General features: G+C 25.1%; 1 protein-coding gene across 1 annotated transcript in view; it reads right to left on the bottom strand.

The window, feature by feature from the left end:
- Window positions 1-18,412, bottom strand: part of LOC112600988 (free fatty acid receptor 4-like) — a 48,214-nt gene extending 29,802 nt beyond the window's left edge. The window contains exons 1-2 of the mRNA XM_025348366.1: window positions 18,155-18,412; window positions 8,914-9,388 (exon numbers count right to left, since the gene is read on the bottom strand). Of these exons, the coding sequence (XP_025204151.1) occupies window positions 8,914-9,261 (348 nt within the window). The 5' untranslated portion in view covers window positions 9,262-9,388; window positions 18,155-18,412. The remainder of the gene's footprint in view (window positions 1-8,913; window positions 9,389-18,154) is intronic.
- Window positions 18,413-19,702: the final 1,290 nt, after the last annotated feature.

Raw genomic sequence — 19,702 nt, 5'->3', positions numbered from 1 at the left:
ATTTTTTTATTTTTGTGAATAATTGTAAGATTAAGGATTACTAAACAAGGCCTACTTGTTTTAATAATTTTTTTTTTTTAGAAAACGATCCCCTTGAAAAAAGTAGAAATCAAGACACTTATAACAAATTCAATTTCTACGATAGTGATACTTTAGATAAATTATGTGTACATACGATAGTACTTATTATAGTACTAAAGTACTAAAAAATATTAAAAAATAAGACAATAAAACAAAACGAAAAAAAATTGTTATATATTCGAAGACGTAAATTATATAAATGACGAAATTGACGCAGCACAACAGAATGAGCATGCCCTGGACAGAGTGGACAGTTATCATTGCGGCTGCTAAAAAAATAGTGTAGCTGGTCTCAATAATTCACAGCGATAATAAACAGCTTCATATAGCTTGCGCACACATCTATCGCATTGTGTATCGTTATATGTTATGATAAAGATAAACACAGATAAGTATAACATACATGAATGATATTTTTGTCATACTTGTACATTATGTTTCTTTTAAAATACGTAATATATTATTGATTTCAAAATAATTTTTGTATTTTTATTAATTACATTTTTATTCCTAAGCATGCCTGGAAAATTTGCTACTAGTTAATACCTTTATGTGTAGCTGATATGTATACAATTATGAAGATGATATTTTTATTTTTGATATGAATTAATAATAAAACGTATAACTCCTTCTCGAGTTAAGCTCTGGAGTTGTGTTAGAAATTTAATTTCTACAATGTTGTTCGTGTTTAAAAAAAAAAAAAAATAATGATAAATTCTCATTAAAATTTGTATTTCCATCACCGCGTATGGATATGTATAAAGTAATGAATGTAAATTAATTTTTGATTCCATTGTAATAGTTTTTAATACATCAACATTTATATTGGAAAATAATGAACTCAAAATATCAACTTCGTTTAATTTTTAATTTTTAATTACGAATAGTATTATTAATCGAGGTTATTGGAATTAAATTAAATTAGTTTTTACAATAATATTATATTTATTTAACAACAGAAGAAAGTCGAATCTTATATTGACTATCTACCGGAAGTACGTGGGTTGATGTATGCAATAAAAAACTGTTCAATCTTTCTGTCCATTATCTGCGTACTCTGCTAATACATTTTTGATTTATTGAACATTAATCGAATAAAAAAAATCTGTTGTTTACGTTGTATTATACTAAGTACAAGATTTGGATCAATAAAGAAAAAGGTACGAAAAACTTACATAAATGCTCATTATATGAGCGTAAATACTTAGGTATAACACGAAATACATAGCTGTTTTTACTTATGTTTTAAAATTTGATTTGTATTATAAATACAAATTATTACATTCATATTATAATTAAAAGAGATTTATAGAAGTAAAATATTTATTTATTTGTAAAAATATGCGTATTATTTAAAATTTTTAAGCTAAATAGTCACAGAATTCTTGTCATTGTAGATTGAATCATAAGCCTTGTTGAAGGCCTACTTAATATTTGTTTACTTGCGTTTATTTAATATTTTTTAGACGTGACTTAAAATTATTCGTGAGATATTTGGTTGTTTACAATTATTACAAGTTCACTGAATTAAATTTCAAATAATATTATTATTTTCTGAATGAATTATTGACAATATGCCAGTTGTATATTAATATCAAATTTATAACAACTTAAGAATTGTATACGTTATAACATGATAAACTAAAATATTTTTCTGTAGCCTATACCTACCATACAATAATTTATTATTTTCATATTAAAGTGCATTAAATATGTTTTCAAGGTCCAAAAAACCATATCATAAATAGATCTGATATACATTAAGTCTGACCATCTAATTAGTTTTAAACTCAAATATGTACGATTTACAGTAGAGTATAGGTAATAGGTATCAGATGTATTGAATTGAGTCTCACAAATACTTTTGGGTTATTAGAGTTGAGTCCGACGCCAAAATTTGTTTGGTTGTTTGAGTCGAGTCCCTTCAGCCTATTACCGTTATCCAAGAGACACCACGTGGAGGTTGATTGAGTATTCTTCCAAAAATGTGTGCGCTTATTTACACTGTTTTTTTATACTTTAAATAGTAATAATAATAATTATAAAATATTAATTAACTAAAAAAATGTTAATTATTTTATTAATGATACAAAAATAATCATAAGATTCAGTAATTTAATTACGTAAACATTAAGAAATAATAATTATGTGTAATAAAATAATATAAAAATTTAAATTATTGCTAGTAAAAATGTAATTAATATTGATTAAAAAAAATCAAATCTGAAAGTTTGTTTATTTGTTTATCTACTTCCATAAAAATTGTTCCTTTTTCAATGTTTTTTTTATATGGTTTTATTGCTTTGCTTCTTAATTTTATAAATGTATCTGGCGGTATTCCCAAAAGTAAGTTAACAAGAATAAAAATATTTGAATGTTTTGATTTAAAAATTGTATTTAATTTTGCCTAACCTTGTCGTTACCAGTGGCTATATAAAATATAAAGTTACGATATCTTATCTATACGGATTCAATTCAAAGATATTAATATAATAAACTGGACTAAATTCAAATATATAAAAGTAATATGGAGTCAATAATTCAATTTTATTCATATTATAATCCACATACATGCCCAATAAAAATATTGAGTTCCTATTGAAAGGGTTTTATGAAAAAGATCCGGGGTCCGGGACAGACGATCTCCGTTGGATAAACACGTTACATAACATGTACTGTTATCTATATAAATGGTATGTTTTACCTTATTGAAAATAATTTTATTTTAATAGTATTAGTATAAACGTTGTAAAAGATAAGTATGAATACAAATTAAAAAATATTGCCAATATTAATTTTCGTTTTTAATTAAATTAAATTTTGATTATGAATTGGATGCAATTTTTGTCGATATAATTTAAATATTACATACCTGTAATAGTTTTTCGTAAGTTTTGAAAGACAAAAGACAGATTAAAACTAAACCAATGAACATTATTCGAGAAATAGATAACAAACCGACTAGACCACAGCGTAGAATTTAATAGTTCGAAAAACTTTTGACTGGTGACATTTAGTGTAATGCAGTTGTCGTGTTTCAGAAAATATCCCTGTGATAGTGGTGTTCAGTTTTGTTTTAAAATGTACATAGGTAACTTTGGCCTTTAACAGTATGATGTTAATGTAGGTACGACTTATTATACTTATTTAACGTTCAGCACGCACGTTATTATGTACACATCACAGCAAGCGTTTTTATCCCTAAAACTGGATTTCATGATATTCATACACGTAAATTAATTTCAAATTGAGGTTGTACGAATTTCATTCATTCATGAGTTATGTACAGAATTTACATAAAATTACTAATTTTTCAAGTAAATGTATCAGGTATGTTTTTGAATGCTTAATTTGAAGTATTTATAACAGTAGGTACATTAAAAAAAATACATTATTTTCATTAGTAATTATATTTTTAGATTTTATTTAAAGTTTTTTTTATTAATAGACTAGATATTATTTTCAATTTAATAAAATTAGAAATAGAACACTTTTCTTAAAATGCTCATGAATATTAATGAAATAATTTTTCTTCATTATGACGGTTTAAAGTTTAAATGCTGTGCAAAGTAAAATGACAAAAGGATACCTTGAAAAACTTGTGCTCTACTTATGTATATTATACGTAACTGTTATAGTTTTATTACTTTTTAAATACTAGCAGATTTTTAGTAAAATTGTAATATTTTAAAGTTAAATTGATAAGTAATTAAACTGATTTTATTAATTTATATTTATTATAAATAGTGCACAAATTTAAATATCATAAAGAACAAGAAAAATATCACATGAAAAATATGATGAAATAAAATAAATAATATAATCTACTAACATTTTCTTTTCTTTTAGGAGAAATTGTTTATGGTAAATTTTGATAAAATTTTATCCATATTTATAAAATAAACGAAAAATGCAAAATAAAAGTTTAATTTTCAAGTTCTTTGTTGTGTAAAAGAATTTTGTATTTGTACAACGATGTCTTAGGACATTCAGAAAAAATACAATTTGTATTTAAATTCTCGCCTTATTATAATATTATAATGACGATAAACCACTTTGACTAGTTATCCTAATATTATATTGTGTCATAATTCACATTTATATTAATAACAATTTAATGTCATATAATCAGGGCACACTACACAAAAAACGGCATAGTGGTACAGCACATATTAAACATTTTTGTGTAGGTTCGCGTTTGACATTGTTAAATGTTTACTGAAACTGTAATATATAGTTACAGTGTAATCGAAAATTTAAGCAATTTAAAGAAGATTAATTATAATTGTTTTTAAAGTAATATTTTTTGTTGTTGCGAAAGTGAGTTACGAATATGGTATTACAAAGTCTGAGAATCACTGATCAAAAATACAAAATTATTATTATAAGATCAAGTTTTGCCAAATCTATTCGTAGAATAGTCAAGTTGGTTTATTTTTTCTTCAATTATTCAAATTTTTAAACAACGTCAGCAACGCATTATTGTCTGAATGCATAATACTATTTTTTGTGATTTTATATAATATTTTATCGACTATTTTATGTTTAATTTTATTATTATTTCACATTAGAGTAAAATATTAATGATACTTTATATACAGCTCATATTTAAGAGCTAGGTCACTACTTTACCTTATACATAATATTTTCTACTAACTTTGCGAACCGATAACTGGACTTTAATCCTAGACCTATAGTAAAAGTACACAATTTTAACTTTTATCATTGAAATCATTTGTCCAAGTATTATTATGGTCATTTAAAAAGAAACAAATTTTTTTATGGTTTTATTAAATATTAATGAGTAATGTCATTGCGGCTTACATTAACTCAAAAACCATATTACAACAATATTACTATGACTTTATTTTTCAATTACTTAGCCTTACAAAAGGGTGAAAATCAATTAATGATCAAAGCCATTATACTTTATTATTGGAAAATATAATTTATTTTATATTGCTTTGAATTGGTTTCTTTCATCGGTGTATAATTGCACAAAAAACTTTTAATATTTAAATATATATAGTAGAATGTGAGAAATAAATTAAACGGGAAATTGGGTACAACGACGAAATTTCAAAAAAAAAAGAACATTACGATGTATATGAATTGTAGGTAATTAAAGTTCTTTTCAATAGAATCATATAATAGTTAGAGTAACGTTTAATTATACTAAATTTTATTGCATCACATTTTCTTAAAAATTTATTTTTCATTTTATTAAAACCGATTGTAGAAGTCATATGCTTAGGTAATGTAGTTTCTTGCTGTATTTTATTTCATATTGATTTTGGTAGAAAAAATATCTAGAATAATATAATTAATTTGTTTATTTTTATCGAAACTGATTAAATTAAAATGATTAACAAACCATGTTTAAAAGAATTGAATTACAAAGTAAATTCAGTTTAATTTTTTTAATTTGTTTTAAACTTTTAAAGACAGTCAATTTGATGTTTAAAATATCAGTATAATTTCTCAAATTGAGTCCACAAAAAAACTTGCAATAATCGTAATACACGTGGAGATAAAATATTAATAACTTACATAATAATCATATTATATTTTTTCAGATAAAATCAACTGTTTCCAGATAATTGTTCTCGAGATTGGAGCTCTGAGAAACATCACTAAAAGTAAAAATGGCTCATGATAAGAAAAGTTTGATAAAATGTTTTTCTGTTAATTTATCATGCCTAAAGGCTCACGACTTCAGTTAATTAGTGAATTTTTAAAGAATGAAAAATAGTTTAACTCTACAAGCTACCTTCATATCAAACTGATAAGTATTATGGAAGAAATTTAATATATAAGTATAAAATGTTTATTAGAAAAGATCTAATGAAAACTTATTTTGTATTTATACTTCAAGGAAATAAGAAAGCATTTAATATTCGTGTCAAGGTCCTTTTAAAATGTTTAAAATAAATGACAGTTTCTCCAACATATTGTTTAGAAACAACGAAACCAACACCATTTTGGACTTTTGAATTAAAATAAGCGGACCAAGTAGAAACAGAAACTATGAAATAGGGAGGAAAGCTGCAATTCCACGCCATGGTGAATATCAAAGAAAAACGGCTTGAAGTGGTCAAAGAGTGAAGTTTCCGAAAAAAAATACTTATATAAAAGGTGATAATGGTGTGGCGTTTTGCGTCACTAAATTTAATATGTTAAAAAACTATGTTTAGATTTTTTTATGTATTATATTTACTTAGTCAGTGAGCTAGTTTTTTTTTTCTTACCAGTGATTTCTGTTTTATGTGATGTATTAATTATTATTAACTAATTGACATCTTGTGTTTTAAATAATATACTAAACGTTCATTATATATGCACACATTAGGTCAGAACGCTCAAGAATATATATAATAGATCATGTATTATGTCAAATATTTTGAAAATAGCAGTTTATTAGTGAAATTGTAGTTTGTTTAACCTAGGCGTATACATTATGTTTATCAGTACCTATTCAGAAGTCACATATTTGAATGTAGGCGACGGTTACGTCATCCTAAAACGTAATTATTGTGAATCTACCGTGTATGTACAATGATACCAACACACTGCATACACATTTGGTAAAAGGTGTTTTGTGGAATTATATTTAGTTTTAGAAGTCCTAGTTGACCGTAATTAAAAAAAACTAAAAACTAGCAAATAGTTAATACTAGATACTTTTAAGTCTTAACGATGGCGGGCGTATTTCTGTAATGAGCATACAACCGGATAACCAGTTATATTATTACATTTTTATAAAAAATAGAAGCATCACACTTGTACAGTGTATACACCTCTCCAAAAAAGTAAAAAATATAAAGTATATAATACCTATTGTATGCATATATACATATTATAAATTATACATAATAAAGTGTTTATTTAGAAACGTGACGAGCATAATGGATACGTGACCGAATATATAGGACCCAAATTATAAAAAATCCATTTCTATCTTTTATCAAAAGTTTTTTGTTTAATATCGATTTCAAAATACACGTGTATTGAATATTATGTACAGCTGTATATTATGTATTAAATAGCACTTATTAGTTATTATAATATATTTTAATAGAGTTTTTTTGAAAATAACTAAAATCTGATAGAAGTAGTCAGTTAGACTGCACAAATAATAATTTTATACAATATATGTATTATGTAAATAGTAGATACCAAGCATCCATATTCCACGCATATCTGATATGCACTTAATTATTACACAAGTTATTTGCGAAGGAGACCTCCAAAATAATATTCAATTGAGTATTTCAATCACATCTTAATTTATATTAGGTAAAATAATAATATTGAAAATCCATAGTTTACAGACTAAGTTGTGTGAAAGTGTAAGTCTGAGCAACCTAACGCTAAGGTTTGGTTAACAGGAAATATTGAGATAATTCAGAAGATTCTATCTATGTAACCCCGAAGGCGATAGTCTTAACGATGTCACCTCTAAACGAAAGTCAATTTAACTCGCACTCGATAGGTGCTCAGTCTCTAACAAATATTAAAAATAGCTAATTGTTTAACATTAGTATCTATTTAATATGTGTTGTAAAATTGTATTATCTAAAATAAACGTTAATATATTTATTTTGATGTTACACTTACGTAATAAATTATTTTCGCTTTTATTTATAGTTTTATAAATTTTATTAATCGACAATATTATATGATATATGTAGCGATTTTGAATAGAGAACTGTTTTGTTTCGTTAATAGCGTTTTGCGAGATTAACATAATTTTCCACTGTGTTTAACATCGATTTCGCTACTTTTTACAGTTTTTAACAAATTAATTAGAATATACCAGTTTTATCCTAAACTAGAATAAATGATATTCTTTTGAAACGTAAATAAAATTGTATATATCGTCCAATATAATATTGAAATTATATCGATGCCATTGCCTATTACGTAGGCATAAGTGCATAACTAATAGTTAAAAAAAATATGAGCTACATTTTTGTGGGTACTTGAAAATGTATTTTTATTAAATCAGAAGTGAATGATATAGATGTTAGTCTTAGAGTTATAAGAAAGAAAAAAAAAAGTTTAAAATTATGAAGAATCCCTACAAGACTTATTAAATATTATGTATGAAAGTTTTTATTTCGCTTATAATGTGCACACTTCATCAAATATAGTAACTTCCGACCACTAATTATCATTAATATTATATATTTTAGACCAAGATTGGTAATCGAAATGAAAATTAACAATTTTAATTCCGATTTCACTTATCGATATTTGCTTTTACCAATTTAAATTTAAAATAATGTATTGGTTTTATTACTTTATGGATCGATATTGTTGCACAATATTGATTTAATAGTTATGTGATTTGTTATAAAAATCTTGACGTAATTTTTCTTTTTTTTTCGATTTAAAATATTACTTAGGTAAGCGATTTTACTTTTGATATTATCTATCTATCTACGAGAAACTTGTTGTCCTTCGTGCATTTCATATTCGTCGTTTCGCTCGGCTATGAAACGGGCCTAAGAAAACTACCTAAATATTAATTATTTCTAAATATCTACAAAATGCACGACGTTATATTCCTATTGGCTATTATTGAATTTAAAATTGTAATTATTAACTTTTTTTAGTTTTAAATTGATATGTGTATAAAAATTATAGACCGCGATAATTATCTATTTGTTATTTATTATTCTTAATAAAAAATGTTTAATATCATCAGAAAAGAAATTAACGTTTATTTGGAAATCAATTTTGATTTTTTTTTTTTTTTTTTGATGATTTCTAACGATTAATTGTCATCGATATTTAAAACCGATTACAAGCTCTGGTTTAAGCACGCACCTGCGAGTAAGGCAACAACCGGCATACGAAATCGCCGAACGGCCAGTCGGGCCGGACTCGGACGTAGGCTAGCGCCGGCGTGGTGACGGCGAACAGCAGGTCAGCTACGGTGAGGTTGAGCAGGAAGCAGTTGGTGACGGTGCGCATCTCACGGTACCTGAGCACGGCCCAGGCAATGGACACGTTGGCCACGACGGACGCGGCGAATATCACCATGAACACTATCACCTCGACCGCCGACTCGGCCTGCTCGTCGCCGAACTCCGAATAGAACGTGAAAAAGTACCTGGGACCCCATCCGCCCGTCGTGTCGTTGCCCATCAGGTACGACGTGTTGAACAGACTCATTTTGTGCGCCGAACTACGCTGGCCTCGGTGTATGTGAGTGTCGGGGGCGCCGTCGTCGTTATACCTCACACAGAGGTGCCGCTGCTGCTTTTTAGCGATAACCTGGGACGTCACCGCAGTCGCACATCTATATGCAAGAAAACGATTACAACCGTATTATTACAACGGGTGGTTACAAGTATTTCCTATAGTTTGAATTTAAACGGTTATTGGCGTTAAAAAATATAAGACATGTTAAAAAATAAAAAAAATAAAAAAATCTAAATCCATATACTTTAATTAAAATATTATAAGTACATTATACATAGTTGATTATAGTGTGTAGATAAAATTAAAATCAGCAAAATACAAGTATCGTATAATTCGGGATATAACTTTACACAGTTATAGTCTTGCAGTCTTTTTAAATAAATATTAAAAGTCAACCTGATATTTAGGCAGACGAAAAATATTTAGCGGGTAAAAAGACCGCGGGTAAGGACTGTTCTCCACATCCTCTCCACTGCGTACGCCACTGATAATATATATGCACGAGGTGATAAGATGGTGGACAGTATTTAGTATAACTTAATTATATTAATGGGTCACCTATGAATTGTGTAAATCGCATAAATGTCTCACACATATTTAAAAGCAGGCGAAATAATATGGCGGATAGTATTTCCCTGAATACATATTGGTGTATATTTTTCTTTGATTATTGAAGAGTGAAAAACAATAAAATATATCATACACGAATGAAATATGGGAAAATCAGATCCATTAGAAAACACAGTGAATTGTGATTTCACGATTGAAATTAACAAAATATTATAAATTATTATCTACCACTACAACATTATTCAAGTGTTCACAGAATTATAAAAATAATTATACATTTTTATAGATCTAATGCCGATTGTATGACTAATCATTAAACATTTAATGTACCAGTAGTGATGTAAATATTAGAAAAATCGCTTCCGCGAAGACCCGGATAAAGATGTTCTTATTAATGTCTATAATAAATTATATTGTTGCAATTCCAATGCTTTTTAAATCTTATAATTATTACAATCCGAGGTGTATGTAGAGCGTTTTTTAATGATTTTATTTTCTTTAATACTTTTAAAATAAACAAATAATAAATAAAATACATGTGAAAAAGCATTTCAGAGAAATATTGTAGGCTGTAGGGATAACCAAAAGGTAAAAACTATATTTTTATATAAATAACAATGTAAAAACAATGTAAACAATACAAGTTTGCTTCTGTTTGATATTTATATTTGTATTTTTGTTTTTTGTTTTTTGTGTTGAGTGAAATGTGATTTATTTTGCTAAGAACGCGTGCATTGAACATGGTACATATCATTTATACGATCTGTCAAACAAAAACTGAATGGTAAAGTTCTGTTAGCATAAGTTATAAAGGTATTGGAAATAATAATTAATAGTTTATATATCTGAATATGTCCGTGTTGTTTAATTATGCAATGTACACTCAATGTTGTTCTGTCATTAAGTGTAGAAAATTATTTTAAATGTATGAATGTAAAGTTAATTCGTGATTGGCTTTTACATGTGTCTTATTTGATATTATTAATCCTTTGAAATTGTAAAAGATACTCATTTTGAAACAAATTTGAGGAAAAAGGGTATATTTTTATTTTTTTATTCAAAAGAAATATTACATAAATGATAAAATTAAATTTAAATACAATTTTTTTGAAAACGAAGTTTCAAAAATTTTATAAATCCTTTTTAGAAATTTAGTTCATCAGGTAGTTAATTAAAATTTTTTAATATCTATAGGCTATTTTGAGAACTTTTTAGTAGTTTTCAAGAACATTTTCATAAACCATACAAATTAAGATCGAATGGAAAATCGGAGAATTCACATTTACTAAACTTGTGTTCCTTATTTTTAATTACTTTTTAGTCTATGAATTTATTTTTGTATATTCCACGCTATTTTAGAGCTAATAAAAAAAAAAAAACTCCTTTATTCATATTAAAAGCTCGAGTTTATCATAATAATAATAATAATAATAATAAATAATTTTGATACATTTGTTAACTATGTATAATAATTGTAATAGATACCTACTTAAAATATATAGAGTTTAAATGATTTTTAAATTAAAATGTCAAATAAGAAAAATATTTTATGTATTTTAAGCAAATATTAATGTGTTGTACGATTGATTGCTTACTTATCTAATTGTGGTTTAAGTTTCTTATTGAAAATTAAAAATTATTGATTTACAGTGAAATTTTTCACATAAATATTGATTAATAAAATGTACTTATTCATTATGTTTGATAAATTAAATGCATAGAACTACAACATATTTATACCAATATTTGGTAGTGGTTAATTAAAGTAAATAAAAAAATTAACTTAATACAAAAAAATTGATATGGTATGATAAAAATTTATAGTTATTATAATATTATAATATTTATAGTTCTTCATATTTATTTTAATGTGAAATAAATAATGGTTTATTTTTTTGACTGTATAGTGTATAATATATAAGACAAAATTGTGTCACAAAGTGTTTGCAAAGGCAAAAATCACGGTGATATTAAACTGTTAACTGTTAAAATGCAAAGTTAAGTCAAATACAAAATTAGACTCATTAATTCAGCTTTATTTAATGTATTCATTATAGATAATTAAAAACTTGAATTCTTGGAGAGAAAAAACTTATTTATAATTGATAAGTCAACAATATATTTTTACCGACAATGAATTGAAAATATTTATTTATCATTAGTTATTTTATAAATTAGGATATTAAAATTTTTTAAACAAATTGGAAATTAATTTGAAAATCTTTTAAAAAAAAGTTTAAATGTATACATTGTTTTCCAATGAACATAAATACGTAATAATACGTACAATAGGTATTTATTTAAACCATTTTTGTTTTATTGATGAATATTAAAAAGTTTAGGTTTTAAATAAATCCATCCAATAAAAAAACTGTTAAACAAAATTAAAAAAATAATTCAAGATTTGGACATAAATATTCTCATATAAGCACGTCGATTAAATACAAATGTATTAAAAAAATATATGATTTATTCATTTCCTGAAACCATTCAACAAAATGTTTATATAATATCGTATTTATTTATTTAAAACGGATCACATTTTTAATTGAATTATTAGGCTAATTAAAAAAAAATAAAAATAGTATAAAAACAGCTATCTACGACATTTCTATATCCCATAGGTTGTTATAAATACGTTAGCGTGGAAAATTAGTAATAAATGAAAATGGACTGAGAATTGTATAGTGTATGATATAATGTAGTACATTACATACCAATACTATATGCACCGACTGCCAAATAGTAATAGTCAGAATGAGTCTGCGATAAATATAATATCTTAAAATTTTACTAAAGCATCCTTACAAAGTTAAGTTATAATACTAAATCAATTAGAGCACATAACTGTATAATGTATTTTACAAGATTAATAGATGTTGCAAATCAAGAAAAATCTATTGCTTACAACTTATTCGGCATCGCTAAATAATATAATTAATTTACGTTACAGGACAATGTCATAATTAATATACGTGTTAATATAGTAAGGTACAGAGTCCAGAAATATCTCGGAAAAGGAAAGTTAGTACTCAATAAAATATTTACATAGATACATACAAATCTTTAGTATTGTTTGTCGCACATGACATAGCTATTAACGTACAACGCGTGGAATATTTTACAATTTTAACTGTTCTAAACGTGCTAACAGTTCAAATACGCATTACTATTTTTAACACGGCATTATTTTATCGCCCATACGTAATATTGGTATTGTTCATGTTTGGAAAAAATAAATAACAGAAAAAAAAATATAACAAAATAAAAATATTCTATATATTAAATTAACGAATCTCTTTAGTTTCATAAAACATACACTATGAATGCAATACTCATGAAATTTATTGAGTACCTTTGTATTATTTTAATATATTATATTATACACGGTACTAATCGGTCAATAGCACTTTGTATGTACACATAATTTGTTTTTTTTTTTTTTTACTTAAATGTTCAGTTCATAAATTTAGTGCATAAGTTTTTAATTTTGAATAAATAATAAATAGTAATAATGTAAAATTCAGTTATTTAATTCTTCATTAGTGATTGTACATAAATACAATTAAAATAGAATGTATCTATGTTTATTGCTTTTCTTATAAGTATTTTAAGTTTTGAAAAATTGTATTCTTGACTTGCGGTTTTCAGGGTGACGAAATGGTGATGAAGATGTGCATGATGTTGTGTTTCATCATAAATAATTTTTGCCGACCGCTATCTCTAAATTTATAACGATTTAAGATTTTTGTTTAATGTTTTTTCTTAATATTACGTAAACGAATATAAACTATCTAATTTAATACCAAAAATATTTTTTTATACAAAGTAGTTTGTTATGTACTTTAAAAAAATATTAAAGTATAATAATTGATAATAATAATTAATTTTTAAAATATGTTTAACAATTAATACTATATATGGTCCTTAAGGAATTAAAATGTAAATATTTTTGTTATGTTAAAAAATTAATAAATTTTAATTGGCGTAATATTTTGAATTTATTAAATAAATTGGATTTGGCTAAATAGAAATAAGCAATGGATTAAATTTTACATAAAAGCAGTTAGCACACGTATATATACTATCTATATTATTTAAGTACGAATTATAGAGGTGAATTATAGGTACCAGTTACACAGGAAATTGTATTGTACTGATTATATTCTATAAACCTTATAATTATAAACTTGAAGTAAAAAAAAATCTAGGATTAAATAATAATACATGATATATCATCCTGATTTTATAGGAATTTTAAGAAATTAATTAAGTAATAGGTAAGTAGAAATATTAAGATGGGTACTTACAAGAATATTAATTTTTATTAAAAATTTTGGATATTCGTGAAGTATTATAATACATGTTTTATGAGTAACCTTGTACTAAATATTCACGTATTAGTCATAAAAAATGAAAATGCATTAAAATAATAAATAAACTAATAAAACATAAAATATTCAAAATTTAATATAATTAAATAAGTGTTTAATGTTTTTGTAATAATATTTTAGTTATAAATAGTTCTATTTGATGAATTAATTTTTCAAAATTTTTTTTTTGTTTTTTTTTTTTTTCATGCATAATAATACTATCGTGATAATCAAAATTTAAGTGTTTAATATTTCTGTCAACCAACTCCAACTTATTCAACTAATGGATAGTGTCACATGAAACATTTGTAATATTAATTTTAGTAAATATGAGAAAGATCATAAAACTTTATAAAATTGTTTTTATAATTCCCTAAGAATCTTAAAACGATAACATATAACGATTAAAATATATTATTATATGATAAAAATAATTTTTGTTTGCATTATAATAATACTATCATAAATGTAATTTTTATCAATTCATAATATTCTCCGACTAATTAGAATATTAGCATTTATGTTATTACACATTACATGATCTTTAGCAAACAAGAATCACATTTTAAGTAATTTTAAATAGTGTAATTATTCAGTATAATTATTAATTTTAATATAATAAAATTCAAAAAGTTGAGAATTGAATTTTTAGATTATGCCTTCTCTCTTTTTCTATGTATATATATATATATTCATTATACTGTCATTTGATTGAAGTATATATCGACAGACTACATTATAAAAATATAAACCAAGTCAACTTAAAGCAGTAAAATAAATCATGTGTGAAATAAAAACTCGATAAATTTGCTACAAAATAAGCTTGTCAGTTGAAGAATTCGTGTTAATAACTTAATTCTAGTGACAGTTATTTATTGCGTTTTAGTATTTAACTCGTGTTTAATGTTTCTATAGCATGTTTAAGAAACTAATACGAAAAAAACAAAATATTAAATAACCTTTTCCATTGTGAATAACTATTATTATTTTAAAATCTCGTTCAAGAGTTAATTAATATTTTTATTGATTTATATGAAATTTGTATATATTTAAACAGAAACTGTTGTTAGATAAGCATAATATGCTATATTATACAATAGTTTTTTGATGCTTATTTCTGCAAAAATTATTATAATATTTCAGTTGAAACAAAAACAATGATATCGATAATATTAATTAACGAGCGTATAAAAATCTAATGAAGCAACATAGAATTATAAAATTACATAAGATGAAACAGCAGTAAAAAACTCTATGTTCTACTTACGTATTGTATAGTAAAAGCTAAACACTTTTCTCTGTATTTCATTCATTTTGATTACATATTATTGAAATTAAGGTACAATTAATTTATTAAAACTATTATTTAGTATTTTAATATTTTTATTATTAGTATTTTGTTGGAATTTATTTAGTTACTTATTTTAAATAATAAATAATTTTCTTAAAAATAAAAATATTGAAAAAAATAGTCAAAACATTATGATATTTTTATAATTGTTAGGATAGGTTATAATATATTCTTATTTTCAATAATGTAACCACAACGAGTGAAATAAAAAGATATATCTTAATTATATTAATGTAGTTGGTAAGATTAAGAAAAAAATATACTAGTATTATTCGCTTCTAAAATATATATGCAATATTCTAATCATTATTTTAATTACTAAGAAAAGATTAACTCTGTAACTAGGGAGTTCAAATAAAGATGTGTGTGTGTGTGTGTGTTTTTTGACAGATTATTGAAGTGTGTTTAGTACTTTAATATGAAACATAAATAACACTCTATTAATTTGTTGTAAATATTTTGAAATGTGAAACTATAATATTTGTCTAGCAAATTTAAGTCAATAAATAGAAAATAAAATATAAATTAACAAATATGAATAAAATATAAAATATAAATTAACAAATATGAATAAAAATACAAGCATAGTATAACATAATACTATTACCTAGATACTTCAAGTAATTTATAATGAGTCATAAGGATTTATAATGAACTACAAATCGTTTTGTTTCAGTTATATATAGCAATATAATTTAGGTGTACGGTAAATAGTATTTGAATATATATACTTTCTAATGGAATAATTCTATCGGAATACTTGCTTAAGATCAATGTATATTATGTATTTATTAAAAATACAAAATATGTGTTATAAATATCACACGCAAAATTTGTTTATTGATTGTTTTTATAGAATGATTTAAAAAACTAATTATATTATAAACTATATGATAAAACCAGGAAGTCTCTGTGATCTTATACACTTTGAGTTTACCTTAGCATTGCATAAGTCACAGTAATGGATATGTTAAATTTAAATTCAAAGATAACTTATTTTAGACAAAAAACAATTTTGAGCAAAGAAGTTAAGTAAATCAGCATCTATTTCTAATCATATTTTTCAATTTATTCGTATTTCTACGTATAAGTTATTTTTGTTAGTTATATCATATTATTTATGCTATATATTGAACTCATTTTTTCCAAAAATATTGCATAATATATCATTATTATTAACTTATAAAATTACAAGTTAATATTGCCTACGTAATTACGGTAGAATAATGGGAATAATTCATGGTATAAATAATTTAAAATTAGTTCTATCTAAAATATTATAAGGAATATACATAATTATCAATGCTTTACTTGCTATTGTTTTTTATTAGGATAATCAATGATTACAACTTTCAATAGATTTTTTAGTTTATGGATTCTACAATTTACAACATAATTTATTCTAATAACCAATTATATTTTGAATTCTATGATATATTAATTTTTAAATTGACAATGAAATATTGTTGTAGTAGACAAAGCTTATTATTGTTTTATGTCTATAATAATATTACAGCTGTAAAATATTATAATTGGGTTAAGACTGCGTCTGTTCGATCTTTATAGTTATTAGACGAAGGATAACAAAAAAACATATTAAAGATACTGCAAGAGCTTCTGATAATAATATGTACAGATAGTATGAACATGCATTTATTGGAAACTGTTAAAGTCTAAACTAAAAACGTTCATTTGTTTGTTAACATATTATTTACTATGAATTTACGTTCAATACGTCACTTTAATAATGCAGAGAACGACTTTAGTGAAATGAAAACATATTGCTTATAATATTATGTACATTTAAATCTGCATCTGTTTTTTTTAAAATAAATAATTATATTAATTTCATACAGTGTCGAGTAATGTTCTTATCATATACATTTTATATACGTTTATATAGAAAAAAAAAAAAATTGGAACTGAAAACACACATGAACTCGAGAATAGTAATCCCCAGAGTTTTCTATTACGTTCAATTTTAACGATCCTTTGCAAATATTTGTTTATATACGTTCGGTACAGGTTATTTATGCGGATGTACCATAAGGTTTTGATCTCGAACTCGATTGAATTGCATGTTATATATGATGTAATCAAATATGCGTTCTGTAAATACCCATATAGTCACACGATTATATATGAGCTAATCATATTATTTTTGTATACCTGCAGCTATACAACTTATATAATACAGCGAAATCCTTCATAATAGACGCTTCAAAATATTACGATTCTCTTAATAAAAGTTAAAATTTTTGCAAGAATATCCGTTAGAAATTATCCATTATGGCTATATTTTGTTTGGGAGACGAGGGTAAAAAATTAATCATCGAAACCTTAACCTCTTCTCGGACTAACCAAAATAGGTATCTAAAATATTTTTTAATATTTATAGCTGAAATAAGATTATTTTAACAGTGAATTAGTACCTATATCATGAATAATTTTACTATATGTATGTATCTATACATTAATATTACATTATCAATATTAAAATCAATGTCAGGGGGTGAAGATATGCATTGTTTATCACCCCCGAATACATTAATCATTATGATTTACTCACAAAATTTCGCATGCCAACCTAACCAAAACGAGCACAGAGAAGGAAAATAAAACAGTGACGGCGGCGGACAAATCGTTCACATTTCGTCGTTGATCGAACGCTCAATCGTGTACGATAAATTATTGTAAATATCGCGCAATAATCTAATTCATTAATTGTTTTTTTTTATTTCGTACGCGGCAAATTTCACGATTACGGACAGTCCGGACGAGCAACACGCGCAACGACATGCACAACCGACAAGCGTGTGGACGTAACTCTGGCAGCTCATCCGCGTGTGACTCGCCGGCAATGTTTGCGGATTAACGCCACTGTAGCCCCACTCCTATCGCCTAGACGTCACGTGCGCGCGCTATGCGGTAATACGCTTAAACGATATTGTATCTCCGTAATCGAACGAACCGATCACCGTAAAATAATATTTAAATTACCGAAATTACTTCAAACCTATAATTACGTTTTTATTGGGTGGGAGTCAATATTGAAGACTGAAATAATTTACGGTCGTTGTCGAGTGAAATATTACGTTGTCCCTATAAAAAGGAAAATCGTACTTCACAGTTTACTTATTTATTAGTAAAGCTTATTATAATGTATGAGGTGTTAATTATAAACAATTTTTTAAAAAACTAATCACATTTATATGAGCTACACATTTTTTTTTCAATTTCGTATTCTACACGTTTAAATGTCTGTATCTAAAATAAGGGATGATATTATAGACCCGTAAAATACTGATTATGACCGAACCGAATTTATCAAATATTTTACCATTTTTACATACGTCCACGATTGTTATTCCACTATTAGTGCTATATGGTCGAAATATTTGTAAAAATGACACTAAAAAAGTGTGTTATAAATTACAGGCAGGTGCACTCTGAGGCTAGAATCGGATACATTTGTCAACTCTGTTACCGGCTATCATGTTTACGACTTGGCTGTATTTGAAAAGTTAAAAATTACTACCGATATTATAAGCGATGTATGCATGTCAAGTTTCTATGTCGTGATTTATGAGTCTAAAATATGTCGTATCGACATATTATCGAATTCAACATGTGTTTAAAGTGTAAACACTTACATAATAGAAACTAAAGTATGTTATGCACTAAACAAACTTATAAACTACACGCCGCAATTACGAGTTTTGAAATTTTTAATTTTTATAAATAAATAATATTAATTTTTCAATTGCCTACATAATACCTATAATATTTGTTTTGGTTTATAGAATTCAAATTATTGTATTGGTATTGGTTAAAACTTAAAAAACTGTAACGGGCTTAGATGTAATATTATATTGTATATACGAATATATGTACATGTAGAAAATAACCAAGAAAATAATAGATGATTTTAAAAGCTCTAAATTATGTGTGATGGAAAAAAGCAATTTACAATTGCAACTTTTAAAGAAAACTTTTGCATAATATATTAGGAGTTGAGAAGTTATTGGTTAAGCCCTTTAATTATCTTCTTATCTTATTTTGCCTCTGTGATTAGTGTAATATTATAATAGATAATATTATCTATATATTTTTTACC

Source organism: Melanaphis sacchari, unplaced genomic scaffold, assembly GCF_002803265.2.
Source record: "Melanaphis sacchari strain LSU unplaced genomic scaffold, SCAv2.0 Contig73_pilon_pilon, whole genome shotgun sequence".
Taxonomy (NCBI): Eukaryota; Metazoa; Arthropoda; class Insecta; order Hemiptera; family Aphididae; genus Melanaphis; species Melanaphis sacchari.
This window is presented reverse-complemented; position numbering and strand designations above follow the sequence as displayed.